Source organism: Atractosteus spatula, chromosome 12 (assembly GCF_055471065.1).
Source record: "Atractosteus spatula isolate fAtrSpa1 chromosome 12, fAtrSpa1.hap1, whole genome shotgun sequence".
Classification (NCBI taxonomy): Eukaryota; Metazoa; Chordata; class Actinopteri; order Semionotiformes; family Lepisosteidae; genus Atractosteus; species Atractosteus spatula.
This window is the reverse complement of record NC_142717.1, coordinates 40,264,655-40,277,968: the sequence shown is the minus strand read 5'-3', so window position 1 is coordinate 40,277,968 and position 13,314 is coordinate 40,264,655. Positions and strand designations below refer to the sequence as shown.

Genomic DNA, 13,314 nt, shown 5'->3' with positions numbered 1-13,314 from the left:
ACTCTGGATGTGCTGCCCCAATCTGAGCTCTTTATGTGGTTCCTCAACATACTGGAGGCCGCCTTTAACTCCTGCATTCCATAAGTAATTTAATAATAATAATAATAATAATAATAATAATTGCTTACACTTATATAGCGCTTTCCTGGACACTCCACTCAAAGCGCTTTACAGGTAATGGGGACTCCCTCCACCACCAGTGTTACAGAGAAAGCTGGAATAGACTTCCATGTGAAAGATTAGTACTCCCAGGTTTACTGTTGAACTCAACATTGTCCATCTGTGTTCTTCTATTCCAGCAGCCCTATCTCACAGCAAATGATTTAAAGCTCCTATGGGTTCATATGACAACGCTGGTCAAATTTAGGGAGCAGGTTGAATATCGGTCTAATTATGCTGTATTATGACTCATTATCTTTTGTAAGTGATATCAGTATGAGCTGAACTAATGAATGCATCTATGAACACAGTGGGGAGGCACTCATCTGTTCTAGCAGATGATGATTACAACACCTAAACAAGATACATATTTGATCCTTTTGAAAATTGGCTTTTCCACCAAATAAAAAAAAAAACAACAATTCAGTCATCAGAAGCAATCTACTGTACATACAGTATAGTCTGTAGAAAAACAGTCCATATGTTTCCTTTGATGGCTGCTTAAAATCATGCACACCTATGGGCAACAGCAAAAACAAACTACAAACAGGGTTTGTCCAAACTCTGTTCAGTGGTTTAAAATCTGAATTGTGGTGCGTTAAGTCAATGGGAGTTCCCACCACCACAGTCACTTAATTAAAAAGCTTGTTACATTTATTTCGGCAAGTTGGATTACGATATTTTTTTTTCTATACCACTTGCTCTTCACCCACACCTCCTGTTATCTCCAGTAAACACAGTGTGTCCAGAGAGGCTGGCTTTAAATTCACCCAGGCGTAATCAATCAATAAAACTAGCATGCATAAGGTAATAAATGTAAAGTAATAACAGTAATTGGTTACTGTTGCAATGCTAATAAATCTAAACCAGTAAATTAACTCCTTAAGCAAATTAACACCAGGGATTTTAGAATTCTTGAAAATCATTTTATATAACTGCATCTGAAAAATCAAAAATCTGTTGATACGAAACAGAGGAGGAAAGAACTCTTACTTCTTGTGTTTTGCAGCCACCTAGTGGAGATTTGATTCCCCTAAAAAGTAAATAAGCCCCACTTGTGATTTTGCCAATTCTGTTAACCGGATAAAAAAAAAAGACAAAGTAAGATAAGGTTTTCTTTGTAAGATGAAGGGTGTGTTGGACGCTGGACTGATGCTAGGAAGAACTTTTTTATAAAAGCTTTAGGAATGATTTAAGAATGTTCATCCGCAGTCTATTAATTATAAAAACAATTCATATTCCATCACAGGAATATACAGTATTATGTTTCAAATGGCAACCAACACTAACACTTAAAAAAGGATATGGATAACAAGGAAAGGTCTTAAGTGCTCATTAAAATGGGGGTTTATAAATACAGCCGTCCTGGGCAGAGTGGAGTGTTCCAGTTCCACATACAGTACCTAAAAAAGAGGTTTATGTAGCAAGGATAGTGAAGGGTACTGTACCCTTCCACTGCAAGAATGCTTTAGCTCTACTGAATTTGAAGGCTGTATCACAAAGAATATTGCTAAACACAGCAAACGGTATGAATCCCATAGATTTATTGAGTACATTTTCCACAAATGCTTAAAGCTTAACAATACTTTTTACCTCAGGGTGGTCTTTACTACAGCTCCCTGCCTTTCAAGTAGCTTTTTTTTTGGACAAAGAATGAAAAGTAACAAATAATCTCTCATCATCTCTAATAATGAACCAATTATCATCTGCAAAAGCAAGAGATGATTACAAAAGAAATGGCTAAATATCTAAAGCTAAGAAAGAATCAATGCATCTATGAAAATCAGACATGAGCAAGGCTGACCGTACATCATTTTTCTCCAATCTTTTTCCACACCGGAATTTATCCTATTTATAAAAGTGCCTGCATCACCTAAGCAGAACATCAGACTGCCTGTTGTAAAAGAACTACTTGATATACTTATGTTTCTAAGTATTATTGTTTTTACATCACAAATATATATTCTTGATAACAGTTGTTTGATAATCCATTTTTCTAGATGAGAAATTAACAGTTAAACGCAAACTTAATGATAAAATGAAACTTCCACTTGCTTAATTTTTTTTCTTATATCAGGGCTTCTTTAAGAATCTTCTGCACTGGCTGTGCACCAGAAGACATCAAGGGGGAAAAAATGCTTTAAACATAAATGCTTAGTTTTCAAAACTAAAGAAATGTCCCATTCTCGAATATTCTGCGTGCAAGTTTAACAGAGTACATCTGGAAATTAAGGTGCTTGAATTGCTTCCTCTAATAAGGAAAAAAAACATTACTGTTGATTTCTGCTACGTCTTGTACAAAATGCCAGAAGTTGTTACACTATAATTATTCTGCAAAATCCACACATTTGTTCTGTCATCCCTACAATACAATTCACTGTGCTAAAATATACAAGTTCATTTTCTCAATGGTAATGAACTGCTAATAACGAAGAATGAAATCTCAAGAGGACATTATAATGGCTAGTATATTATGTTGAAAAACTGACTGGCAACTGTTAGGCACACAACAGTGGTATAATGAATCATGGATATAAAAAGACTCAGTCATAAAATTTTGCATTTTGTTTTAAATTAACTTGCCAATGCCCCAGTATGATGGCCATGGCGTGTGATATAGGAGGAGACTGAGGTCCTGACTACTTGGTCATTAAAGATCCTGACACTTTTTGAAAGAGTAGGGGTTAACCCAGTTTGTCAAAAGGAACTGGGATTTTTTGTACTGGTACACTTTCAGCACAAATCCTTAGAGCTGTGCTTTTTAGAACACTCTACTTATCACATGGCGTGTAGGGTAGGCATCCTCACATTTCAGGAAGACATTCTTCCAATAAATCCTTATACCGCCTGTCAAGGCAGGGACATTTTTCCCCACTCTTGTTCAAGAAGCCACACATTAATACAGCACGCTCCAAACCGAAGTACATACACATCTCCTATGTACAGAGGAAGCGGTAGGATTTTTCTGCTTCAAAAGAGGTTGACCAGCTCTTCAGCCTGGAGTAAACGATGATGTCGAGAAAAACCTATTACTGCAGGCAAAATCCTGCAATGACAGAAGAGGGAAAAAAAAAAAAGAGTGATGATATGGACTATAAGAGCATCCAAGCAGTTGTTGAGGGCTTCCCTTAAGAGTTTTTTAGGCTACCTTGCCTGTATCACTATGAGCATATTCCCCTTCTTATAAAAGAACAGAAAAGCAGTTTGTAGTCACAAACATGATGTTCCAGAGCTAGAACAAAACATATATCCAGTTTTAAACCAAAATGTCACAGTTACATAGTTCCTATGTATGTATATACTCAAACTACTTATTATAAAATCTGTACTTACACATCATTAATGATATAATCAGTGTACTGGTTAAAGGCCTAGTCACGATACTCCCTCTGAAGAACAAGAATAAGGAATTAAAGAGTCAAAATTCCAAACAGTAACTACAGCATGGTCAAAAACAAAGTAGCTCAAGGAAAAATATACTGCAGACATAGCAAAAATACAACCACTAAACATTTGCTACTAGAAATATTAGGTGAATCTGTAAAGTTTTCAAGCATTATGAAAGAATGAATATTAACTATGAGTATATACCCTACTGATGTATCATTAAACTTACATATACAGGTGATGCCTACACAAAGATGTACATGATAAGACTAAACTACTAACAAGCAATTAACAAATAAGGATACATTTTTTAGCTCAAATGTATCCTGCTGAGCATGCCACAGAACTGAAGAAATGACTGAAAGAAGATACTGAAATACGATATTATGAATGACAAAGAAAGTCAAAGTAGACAGCAATGCTCAGTGTTGTCAGAATGGGATTGGAAACCAGTAAAGAAGAGCAGGTTGCTGCTGCAAGACCTGCTGGGGGACCTGTATGCGGTCCTTTGTCCTGTAGAGCAGAATTTCCACAAGCAATGCCCTTGTACACTGACTGAGGACACTGCTGTACGCAATGCCACCTGTTGAATGATACATTAAACCGAGGTCCTGACTACTTGGATCACTGAAGACTTCCCATCACACTGTCTGAAAGAGTATGGGTGGAAACACTGGTGTCCTGGATAAATTCCATTTTTGGCTTGTAAAATTTGAGCTCCCAAAAGATTTCTGTTAACTCAATTTGTGAAGCACTTATCTCACTTCTCCACCTGATCTGCTTTGTAGCAGGGATACTGGGTGGCAGAAGGGCTGATCTGTGGCACCCAGGAGGGTCTCCTCTTATATGTCTACAGCATTTGGGGATTCTTTAGGGTGAAAAGCCCTACGTACAGCATATGCATTTAATTATTATTCTTATTATAAACCAAAATATGCAATATCATTCAAGTTATCATAACTAGCCTTCACTTAAAATGCCTACCTTATGCCAACAGGAATCAGATGATGGCAATGTTAGTGCCTGTTTATAGGGGATGATGTGGAAAAGTTAGGGTCTCATCTTTAACATCCTAACTAGCCAGATCAAGCTATTTCATGGCAAACAGATGTCTATGAGGACACGGGTATGAAGCAAGTCAGATTCTGTTTTATTTTCGTGGAAACTGCTCATTACTCTCTAGGTTCTGTTATTTCATTGAAAGAGCAATACTACAACTCTTATACATGGAAAACTTACCGACTCCTGCAAGACTATTGAAATATCCGGTAAATATTTTGGCTTCGTTTTAGCAATGGGCAAGTTGGCAAACCTCTTCAGAAACTCACTGCTGTAACATATTCTTTCTGAAATGATTATAGAAGAAATCTGTGAGTCTGACTAACTGAACAATAAAGGAAACCCAATGGTGATAACATGCTGCAAGTAAAGGTTCATAAAGCCTGAGTGAATACAGAAATGAATGCGGCATTTTAAGAAGCTCAGTTTTGTTTTTCCACGTATTTGTACTGCTAATTATTTTTAAATTTCATCTCCACCCAGACCACAATGGACAAATATATAAAGACTTCCACTGTAATGTGTTTTTGGTTAAATACTTATAAAAACATAAACAATGTCACTTTTTGTTAGTAAATACGGTAAGTTGTATAACTGATTACTCTAATAGTTTACAATTATCACAGGTCATACCTCTAAGTGAGTGTGGCTTGAAATTGCCTCAGAAGTCAAGTTAAACCACTGATTACACACAGACAAAGACCATTACCCTATTTGTTGATCTTACAAACTATTCCTTTGCACCTCAACTGATTTAGTATCCCTATAATAAAGGGGTTAAATATTTAGGCAACTGAAAACCAATTTTTCTTTAAAAATCATATTAACATACAACTTTAGGTAGCTAACAGTTTGGAGCAGATTGTGCTGATCTTAAATATAGAGCAAAGTAATATTTGAAAGATAAGTGAGTGAAAATTTAGTAACAAAATGTGGAAATTTTGCAGTGGGTGAATATATGGTAAAACATTTGGCTACACTGAAACATTTAGCAGCTCTAGTCAGGATGGTGGTTTAGCAGGCACACATCATAGCTGCTGACTAAATGTATTTCCTGTACAGAAGTTCATACTTTGAAATTAAAAACAAAACATTCAAAATTCTGCTTTATCATCTCCCAAACCTTTAACGAGGACTGTACCTTCATTTTCTACCATCTCAGCTTTTTCCAGCCTCTGCAAATATTTGATTTCTCGTTGATTTCAATATATATGGCTGTTTGTATACTGATGACTTCTTAGCTACTTTGGATTGTTTCAGTTCGCATGTCTACTGATTATAAGGCTGTCCTGTCAACCTTTTCACCACCCAATAAAACAGACAAAGAGTTTCTGAAGACTGCATGTAGCCGACTCTTTCTCTACAGGCTACAAGAACAACATCTTGTTCTACAAGGACAATATCTGTAGCCAAAAGTTATGCCCTTAAGGCCGCCGAATCTTCCTTCTCTAGTTTCCAGTCATTGTTGGAATTCTACAGTCCTTTCTTCTAAAACTGCATTTTATTCTGCTCCCTAAAACAAAAACTTTTACCTCTAGCTAAAACTCCATAAACCAAACATAATACTTGGAACACCTCATTTTTTCACCTAAACACACCTTTATTCAGAACTTGGTCCAAAAGCCAAAAAACATGAAATGGTTCAGTTAGAGTTAATTACCTATCAATGCCATATAATTTAACCCAAGACTAACTACAGATTTTTACCCCCCAAACATAAAACAAAAAATGATTTTTAAAAAATGAACGGGAATATTTTGTTTCAGCAAAATGAAGCACATTTCATGCAAAATTAGGGAAAATAGAAAGAGCCCAAACTTCATCACACGTGCTAAAATAGAAAACACTGACCTTTCTGAGGGGTAGTAGGGCTCTGGCTCTGAAGTTGGAGAACACTGCAGAGCTGCTCCACACTAGTTCCATTAACCTTACAGCCGTCACAGAAAGCATTGTCGGAAAAAAAATAATTAAATCGGGTAAAAATGATTGCTACAGATGAAAAACAGGGCAAATCAAAATCCAAATGCTTTCTACCATGGATGTTATAATGACAAAGTACATCCATCCACTTTCTAAACACTTCAGCCAATTCATGTTCACGAGGGAGCCAGAGCCTAACCTGGCAAGAGATGGGCACTATGGGCGGTACGCCCTGGACAGGACCAGTCCATCACAGACCACACACGCATACTCACACCAGGGCCAATTTTCCCAGAAGCCAATTAACCTACCAGTACGTTTTTTGGACCGTTGGAGGAAACCAGAGCACCCAGAGGAGACCCAAGCAAACATGGGGAGAACATCATGCAGACAGCACCCTGGTGCCCCAGTGCTGCACCACTGCGCCATCTCCACAACGTACAAAGAAAGAAAAAACTTCCCACGGAATGAGAAGTGATGCCATCGATCTTTAAACATGACCAAAGGAAATCTGAACAATAAAAACCTCAGCATACCAAACTGGCCTCAATATGAGAGCAATCCTTAGAAAACTCTGTTCTCTTCCTTTCAGCTTCTGAAAGAAAGAAATTCTAAATCAAGGACTTGTACATACAGTAACAGGGACAGGCAAAACAGACATTTACAAGGCTAGAAAAAACTATATTTCATACAACAGCTTTATTATAATACAGGTAGCTAGACAACCTAAAACTAAAAGTTCCTTTAATCGGTCTTACCTCCATGCTCCTCAAACGTGCCCACCAAAAACAATGGGACACCAAACTCAAAACTCATTTTAGCGGCAAGTTGAAGCTCTGGGTTTTCTGTGAACGTCAGAACTCATTCCTCTGCCGCCATCGTTAGATACATCATGAGTAAAGACGAGCCAGTTCCAGGGCTGACCCATCCTGCCCAGGCCAAGACGTAACTTCCCCAGGCTTCACAGATGAGGTAGTGTTCTTTGTGAAGCAAGAGTAACCGCAGGCACTCCAGTTTAACATTACTATTACTTTCATCAAGGTTTATTTTAGGCTCATCTGTCCAGACATTTTTGTTCCACAGCTCTTCTGACTCATTTGTACTTCTGAGCAAATTCTAATCTGATTTTTTTGTTCTTGGTGATGAGGAGAGTTTTATATCTTGAGGTCTAGCCTTTTTAAGTCTAATTTAGTTCCGAGAACTGCGGATTTTGATACCTTTGCCCCTGTGCTCTGAAGGTAATAATACTAACAGTTGTTTTCAGGTTCTTCTTAAAACTCTGATCATTTTTCAGTCCTCAAATTTAGAAGTTTTTCTTGGCTGGTCAGGTCCTGGCTGACTGGCAAATTACTGTGGCTTCTTTTTTATATATTCTAAACTGTTGATTTTGATATACTCAATTTCAGTGATACAGTGCCTTTTTTTTTCCTTTCAACTGTAAAATTGCCTACTTTCCTTCAAAGGAAATGTCTTCAGTTTTCATTTCAAATTGACTTCATACTCCTGAATCCCTAATTCAACAAAAAACACCTGACTGACAACAGACACCTGTATGCCAACTCTCCCAAGTCAGGTTCCACAGACTCCATGATATTTTTGGAAGGCATCGCAAACCCCCAGAAATGTACCAAGTGTGACAAGTTAGCAGACGTTCACAGTTTTGAATAGGTGCAATAGGATTCATATTTGAATGAAAACAATTTTCATTGCCGAGTTTACCTATACTTCACACTTGTGGAGGACTGAATTATTTACACTGGTATTTCAATTACTGCTGAAATACTCCTTCAGACAAATGTCTCAATCACTGGGTTAATCTGGATTCATGATGAGATAGTGCTAGTTTCTGGGGGAATCTATGTTTGGGGCTGTGTGCCCCCCAGTTAAGTTCTAATACCCAGAACATAATTTCAGCTGTCTTTACCAGGATCAAGGCTCAAGCGCCTTAATGGTCTTGCTGGTTGAAGAGATTTACAAATCCTCCTCCTTATCCCAGAAACTTCCATTTTCCTGCAACACAAAATGAGTTGCCTTAATGCCATTTAATGCCACTTCTCTTATTCCCAAAATACATGATCACTTTTTTTTTTGTTCTGCGGACACCGATTAATGTTAGATGTACCTTTTATATTTCTAAAAAAGACCGAGCCACTAATTCCAGTATACACAATATTTTCATAACTTTAATGTCCAGCAACTTGACTTCAACTTAGTGCCATCCTCACATTTACCAACATACAAACAAATACAGTACTGTTTTTATTACTGTAACGCAGATATAATAGACATGATGGGACAGTAAATATTGGAATTCTGTCGCTGTCAATAATATATTTCGTCGTCGACAAAATAATGCAACAGAGAAGATGATACTGTAGGTAACTCGGCATCTGTATAGCAGTGTTTTAGCACTGACTAGTCCCAGCAGTTGAATAGCCCTGTGGGACATGATTCAGCCACTGGCCTAGTTACCGAGTATGTCCTGCTCCTTGGATAGGATACAAATCAACCATTAGGAAAATGTTTATGTTTTATTCATGTTAATTTTCTAAGTCACCCATTTCGCTACATCGGAAAAGAAATCTCTTTACCCCCCTTTTTAACACTAAAAAAAAAAAAATACTATGTAATTTTAAAAATACAAACTTTAAATTTTTTGGTTGTCCTTGCTTACTTTTCTTGGTAATAAAATCACTAACAGCCCTAACCTCACGACATCGGGTACTTCCATATGCTTCAGTTGTTGTCATACAGAGTTTCTGTCGGCCAACAGCCATCTGATTTCATTTGTACCGGTCTGGAGTACAAAAGCCAGGGCGTTGCTTTCTTTTAATGGCATTTTAATTCATATATGTAGTAAGTAATACAAGTCATTAAAACACAGATTTACCATCGACGAAACACGGAACACGACAATGACTCACCCACTGTTTTCAAACGACGTCTGACCGCCGGTGTCCACCACACACTTAACTCGCTGATCAAGCGAATTACATCAACTGATGATTTTTGTTTTGGGCGAGTAGGGGGGGAGCCAGTGATTCCTAAACCGCAACGACAGAAGTTAAACGCGCTGACAGTCCCCCCGTCCCCTCCCCTTACGTGAGAGGATTCGTTTGGGTCACGATAACAGTGCGCAATTAATGAAAAAAAAAAAAGATGGAAGAAGGAAACGGTTCGATAAGCTTACCTGGAGCTCGGCCGAACTCCAGTCTCATCTGCCCCAGCGCCCCGACAGGTCCTCCTGCCCGCCGTCACGCTGCGGCCCGGGACTGCGTCCTCCTCCCCTCTCTCTGTCTCTCTCCTGGGGACCAGTCCTGCAGCAGCAGCGGCCCTCTCTCGGCTCGGCGTCGCCGCTTCCCACCGCAACAGGAATGACACTGGACCCGCCGCGGAGAGTCTCCCGATCGGCCCGAAGTGTCGGGAAAACCGGAGCAGGACCAGCGAGTCGGATGGACAGATGTCGCTCATATAATAATCATCATCATCATCCTCATCATCATCCTCTTCCTATAAAGTCAAATAGGGCTTACATGGAAATGAAAACGCATGGTGGCTTGCCGTTTATCTGGTCATTGTGTACTGATTGCTTGTTTCGGAACACCTGTATAAAATCACACCGATGCCGATGCCTCCTTACACAGCAAAACGGACTGACTTGTTTCCGAGCTGTCGTCGTCCTATACCCCGTAATAAAATCCCCGTGCTCAGGCTCCGGACATCCCTGTCCTCAGGTGCTTGGGAGGGGAATAAGGGAAGACATAAACAAGTAAACCTGTTTGATTTCCGAAACCGATTTTACAGCTCCACTTCGAAAAGTCTGGCCGAGTTCAACATTTTATTTTTTTTTTTATACAGGTAGTACTAAAGTAACGTTGGAGAGGACATATCACGGAAAGACAAGTACACGCTTACAGATCCACAGTCCAAACTGTGTGTTTCACTTGTCCTTTCTGCTTTGCAAGGTAGAATTATTTTGGGAATTATTATTTTGGGAGACACAGCTGACAATATCCCCCGCTTTACCGTATGCTTGGGGTTCGTGAAAGACCGTGATAGGGATTTCATGAAATGCCCCACTACTGAAGTTAATATGTAAAGTCCAGCTTGGTTAAATATTTAAGGAGTGCCGAATTATCTCTAGTATCGTGTTCAACATTTACACACTTCGAAATGTAATCGTGATGTCGAAATGATTTATTAATCATTTTATTGAACTACGTTATGTCGAACCCACAATCCAGCTGCCTGCTAGTTTACATATCATATCGCGGGGTAAACTCTGTATGCCTGTGTTGGGACAGTTGTGCATACATTCCAACAGGACATTTTCTTTGTGTTGGGTCTGAGAAAATGTTTATTAGTTTTTCATGATTGGAATTATAACCCATGTTTGGAATTGGTGCATATCTCTTTAAATTGTAAGAGTAGTTTATCAAGTAGACTGTGACAATACTGGTCCAAGTGAATATAGACAACTAAGTCTGAGTTCCATTATGCACAAGGTTATGGAACGAATAATCCTGAAATGATATTTGATCTAGATTCTGGAGGAAACTATTCAAGTTTGCAGATGCTGCAGCAATATGAGTAACAGTAAGGACTGTAGAAGCTGCAAGTCAAATTTAACAAGATTTTCACTGTTTGCACTTTGTGTTTTTACACTTGTTTTACAATCGAGAGACTTTCTGTAAGTAAGAATTCCATTGTACCAGTACATGTACCGGTTACATATGGAAATAAAGTTCAAGTTCAAGTTCTGTACATAACGGGTTGTGGGAGGGGGGGACAAGCTGCCCAGCCAGGTTGTTGAAGCTGACACCGTAGTTTCCAGAAACAGCTGCTTGAGATCCGTAAACCACTTAGCCCAAGAAATAACAAAGTAACCAGATGTGCCAAATGGGACTCCTCTTGTTTGAATCCCTTCTTATGATTTAATAGGAACTTTAAGGTACTGTTGGCACCTTAAGGTACCATTAAGCAATTTGCCCTTAATGGTGAAGCTGTCGGAAAAGGTGAACAGGAGGAGCGACAGAGCATCGTTGCTAGAACATATCTGACGTTTATCAAACCTGAAGCGTGGTCTAAAAGCCACCATATCTATCACCAAACTGACTTAATAAGCCATTCTGCGCGGCGCTTATTTCTAAACCCTTCCCTGAGGAGACCGTGACGTCACTTTTTTTGTCTGCCCAATCCAGGTTCTTCCGGGAGAGGAGGAACTGCTCTGTCCAAATTAAAATACTTAAAGTGAGGACGCTTACAGTGTTGAATAAGGCTAAGGTATAAGCTAACTTATACAAGGATACTTGTAATTAGAAAAAAACAACAACATTAATCATACCTAATTTTCTGAATTGGCTCAAGGAATTTTCCAAATCCCCTCTAAAACAGATCTGCACTTCTGTAGTCTCTGGTCCGATTACAAGGATATTTCATACAATATCTTTAATATACAGTACCGCAACAATATAAAAAACGTTAATGAAATATTATCGTATTGATTTTTTCGCCTGGAAACGGGAGGTAAAACTAATTTCCAACATCTTGAACATCTTCTGCACTGGGAAGACTGCAGTGCGACTCCTCAAGCCTACTTTTTAGATACTAAACAACCACCAAACAGAAAGAGCGAGTTACTTGTGCCACATTATATTAAAATGTCACTTTCAAAACGAAATATGAACATCGATATGATACTGTAATAACATTTATTTGAACATTGCCAGCTAAATTGCATCGGTCGAAACAGAAGACAGGCAAAGAACATGGAAATGAGAATGAATAACCTACCGTACAGTAGATCAGCCTGACAGAAACCATACAGTACTACAGAGATCACAATTCTTCAGTTTTCGCTAGATTGTATTCCAAAGTTTAATTGCTACCATGCTTATTGTATAGATTGTCACTAACATAAATAATGGCCTAATTAAAAAAATATTGCTACTTATATAGTAATGATTTAATCCTTTTACGTATTCGCCCGTAGTCGTTTAAAAAACGTTGTTCTGTACCTGTGAAAATAGTAGAAAACGGTATACAACTTTGAAAATCATTACTGCTATCTGGTGGCGAATGATGGAACGGACATTTGGTCTCTAGCGATACGTGCACATTTTATCACGGATTTTTATTTCAGAAGGACAGGTTGTGTTAATCCATTAACACTGGTGTTTTATTGATCCAAGAATCTTGCCCAGCCTTGAAAGAAACTTGGATCAATACCCTACTAGCTTCCAAATGGACCGGATGGCCTCCGCTCGCCTCGTGTTCTCATGTCAGGAATCGATGATCCCATGATCCTCCAGGGAGGTGTCCAGCGCCCCAGCTACCACCCCTCGCTGCTGCTCGACTGGACTGCGGCTCAGGGGAGCCCAGCTGCGGCCCCCACATTTCAATGCTATACCTGAAACTACAGTACGTCGGTCTTTTGCACATCAGGCTCCTTGAATATTTAGCCATCGCAAACTAAACAGCACTCTATCCCCGGCGTAAGAAATCAGGATGGAAAAATGTGCGGGCTGTGGTGAAGATGTGTAAGCAGACAACGTGCAAGTTAAATTCAGTGAGTGTTGTGCACTATATGAAATCTCATCGATGGGCTCTTACCATGTGCAGCATGTTGGTGCTGCAGTGAACCCTCCTGCCTCACAACTCTTGGGTCATGGGTTCAATTCTGGGCTGAAGCATCTTCTTTACAGACATACTGTACTCCAGTTTCCTCCCACAGTTCAGGATAACTGCTGCCCCCAGGTTGTCCTGTGTTGCCCCCTGTTCACAGATGCA

At 39.1% G+C, this 13,314-nt stretch overlaps 1 protein-coding gene across 2 annotated transcripts; it reads right to left on the bottom strand.

Moving 5' to 3' along the window:
* Positions 1 to 1,688: 1,688 nt before the first annotated feature.
* On the bottom strand, positions 1,689 to 9,569 carry gra (granulito). Of its 2 annotated transcripts, none has more exons than XM_088929134.1 (7): positions 9,450 to 9,569; positions 8,450 to 8,535; positions 7,062 to 7,120; positions 6,457 to 6,532; positions 4,786 to 4,892; positions 3,493 to 3,548; positions 1,689 to 3,205 (listed from the first exon to the last, which is right to left on the bottom strand). In XM_088929134.1, the coding sequence occupies exons 2-6, from the start codon at positions 8,529 to 8,531 to the stop codon at positions 3,531 to 3,533; spliced, it is 342 nt and encodes a 113-aa protein (XP_088785260.1). In that variant the 5' UTR covers positions 8,532 to 8,535; positions 9,450 to 9,569; the 3' UTR covers positions 1,689 to 3,205; positions 3,493 to 3,530. The 2 variants fall into 2 exon arrangements, with proteins under 2 accessions (XP_088785260.1, XP_088785261.1); XM_088929135.1 differs by having other exon boundaries at positions 7,062 to 7,117.
* Between the last annotated feature and the right edge of the window lie 3,745 nt (positions 9,570 to 13,314).

Bases quoted from the DNA above. Each gene is read 5' to 3' on its own strand.
- gra (XM_088929134.1), bottom strand. From the start codon at position 8,531: ATGGAAGTTTCTGGGATAAGGAGGAGGATTTGTAAATCTCTTCAACCA. The intron at 6,533-7,061 runs GTATGCTGAGGT...GACGGCTGTAAG, and splicing joins CTCATATTGAGGCCAGTTTG to GTTAATGGAACTAGTGTGGA. The intron at 4,893-6,456 runs GTCAGTGTTTTC...TAATCATTTCAG, and splicing joins CCCTACTACCCCTCAGAAAG to AAAGAATATGTTACAGCAGT.